Here is a 2,614-nt window from a genome sequence, read left to right on the forward strand (position 1 = left end):
TGTATAGTGATGAAGGTGTCTCTATAACGCCTGTATTTTGCAGAGGGTATACTTAAAACCCTAATAAGAGTAAAACACCAATTAAGAATTTGTATCATTTTCTGAAATCTGCTGTTTTGCACTGTTTCCAAGGGCCGCATTAACCCTCTATGAGGCCCTGGAATAGACTTGGGTTGTGGGTCGCTGTGGACTTCCCAGCACACAGCAGACCACACATGGCAGCTTCATTATATTTTGCCCTGAGCCCCAGAAACCATACTGCTGCTGGAATACTGCCCATATCAAGGTTTACTGCGTGTCAGTTTGTTTGTGGTAATTTGATTAGTCACAGTTTTATTTTGGAATATGCACCACATAGCAATATCAGCAGAAAAATAACCCTGCTCTTTCTAAAGAGAAATTAGGGAGAATCTATTGTACAAACCTGGTATGAACACACAAGACAACTTCAGCAAAGCTGTATTACAATCGACAAAGAAAAGGAAAACAGAAATATATATGCAAGTTAAATTACCAAACACAACAGTGAGCCTGTCTGTAGAGCATTCTGGGGGAATAATTTACTCTATTTACAATAAAGAGGTACAACAATAGTTACAAAAATGTGCAAACTTTGTACAAGGTGAGACTATTGAGGTCCATTCATTGTTGTTCATTTTAAAGTTCAAAGTATTCATTTAAAATATTGAACGTCATTTTTTGTTTTTTAATTAAGGTACCATGCCACACATCAATCTGCAGTTACAGTAAGTTCCCATTTTCCTACTGATAAAACTCTGCATATCTATCCAAAAATAAATCAGTTTAAACAATGGAAAACAAAAACAAATAAGAGGTGTTGTGCAGTTTGCAAAACCAAGAATAATACTGGTTATATTTAGCCTAAATAATCTAAGCAGGGTACAGCAAGACTCTCCATTTAAACCAATGTGTGTACACTACCTTTAATGTCACCACCTGTTCCTCGTCATACTCTATTTTTTTCTACCAGGGCGCTGACCGTGACTCAGCCACTAAGAACTAACACCAGGGCAATTTAAATAGGATTGAAAACCACCTCCGCATTATAATCGCTCTGTCGCGGTTGACCCAGACTGTACCCTTGGTGTTGTGGTGGTGTTGTGGTGGAGACGGTACTCCCACCGGAACCACGGTTCTCCTCGAGCTGTCCCCGCTCGTCCCTGTTCGTCTAAGGGGCGTAAGCGCGCTCCCGAGACACCAGGAAATATGGCGGCGCTCATGACTCTCAGTCAGGTAAGAACATCCAGTATCTCAAGAAAAGTCTCTTAATTTTAGTATTGATCATAATCGAGTGACAGTGACAGTGGCCGTAAGCCTTCACCACATCACTGCTTTATAAGCTGTGGTGTATATTGGCCTTGGGAATCGTATTAGCAACCTTTCGTTGTCAGCTAAGTTAACATGGTTGGCTAGATTTAGTAGGGATAGCAAAGTTACTGTACGTTTTAATGGAAGAAGGAAGCTACCATTGCAAGGAAAGTGGTAACCTTAGTAGCGAAACATAGACACTTAGTAGCTAAACTGAACAAAAATAAACATTTAGCTAGCTAACGTTAGCGACCAATGCTATGTTTATGCACTTGCACCTCTTACAGCCTCCTAACGTTACAGCCATGTCTGGCTTTCTAACTGCCGTGTATGTGTGTGTGCTAGCTCACGGACTCATTTCTAACTAAGCTGGTCTTATTTCTTTCATGTCTGCTTCTTCAGTTATCAAGTGGATACCCAGCCTATGAAACCTATTACAGACAGGTAAGCTCCTGGTTGCTGCTGTGATTTTCATGCCAGCTCCTCGAGTGTTCATTCAGATAAATATTATCCGTCGTACAAAATCAATCAACCGGTACAGCTGTGTGTGCTGTGTCCACTTAATACCTTGTTATTTATTATTTGTAGCTGGATCCAGGAAACACAGGCAAAATATCAGCTGGAGATGCAGCTCAGTTCCTTAAGAAGTCAGGGCTGTCAGACGGTACACTGGGGAAGGTGGGTGTCAAACACACGGACATGTATACACCAAACTACGCTCATATATTCAGTAAATAGCATCTAAATAACTTTTTTAAATTATTATTTTCTCAGATATGGGATTTGGCAGATTCAGAAAGAAAAGGCTACCTGGATAAGAGGGTAACACAAAATTTCTGTGTAAATTTGCTGTGATCGTTGATGCTGATGTGCTGATGTGAACACCAGACTTGACTTGCTTTCTTCCTCTTTTGAAGGGTTTCTTCATAGCTATGAGACTGGTGGCCTCAGCACAGGGTGGAAATGACATCAGCCTTAACAACCTCAACCAAAACTTAGCTGCACCCAAATTTGTAAGTGTTGAAATGGATTTTTTCTTACGGTCTTTTCCTCGTCTTCATGCATTTGTTACTGTGTCAGTCTGCCCCGTCTGTCAGTATCTAATCCTCACTTTATTTTCTTACAGAAAGACACTAACAGCCCATTATTAAGTGTTTCAACAGCAGGGCCTGACTCACAGTGGGCAATAAGGGTGAGTTCATAGTGTTTTCAAGAACATTCTTGAGGGTGTAAGAAAATCAAACTTGTCAACTTGAGTGTTTTTTCTCTTTCCCAGCCTGATGAA

General features: G+C 40.6%; 1 protein-coding gene across 1 annotated transcript; it reads left to right on the forward strand.

Annotated features, from left to right (window-relative positions):
• Positions 1 to 1,105: 1,105 nt before the first annotated feature.
• Positions 1,106 to 2,533, forward strand: LOC111653103 (epidermal growth factor receptor substrate 15-like). Its single transcript, XM_023403573.2, has 6 exons — positions 1,106 to 1,254; positions 1,732 to 1,773; positions 1,918 to 2,007; positions 2,104 to 2,151; positions 2,247 to 2,342; positions 2,456 to 2,533. Exons 1-6 carry the CDS (start codon positions 1,228 to 1,230, stop codon positions 2,531 to 2,533), a joined length of 381 nt encoding a protein of 126 aa, XP_023259341.2. The 5' UTR covers positions 1,106 to 1,227.
• The last annotated feature ends 81 nt before the right edge of the window (positions 2,534 to 2,614 follow it).

The sequence above is a fragment of the Seriola lalandi genome, unplaced genomic scaffold, assembly GCF_002814215.2.
Source record: "Seriola lalandi dorsalis isolate HSWRI2012SDOR001 ecotype SW California unplaced genomic scaffold, Sedor1 jcf7180001973889, whole genome shotgun sequence".
Taxonomy (NCBI): domain Eukaryota; kingdom Metazoa; phylum Chordata; class Actinopteri; order Carangiformes; family Carangidae; genus Seriola; species Seriola lalandi.

Coding starts and splice junctions, on each gene's coding strand:
- LOC111653103 (XM_023403573.2), top strand. CDS start 1,228: ATGGCGGCGCTCATGACTCTCAGTCAG. Junction 1,774..1,917: donor ATGAAACCTATTACAGACAG/GTAAGCTCCTGG, acceptor TATTATTTGTAG/CTGGATCCAGGAAACACAGG. Junction 2,152..2,246: donor AAGGCTACCTGGATAAGAGG/GTAACACAAAAT, acceptor CCTCTTTTGAAG/GGTTTCTTCATAGCTATGAG.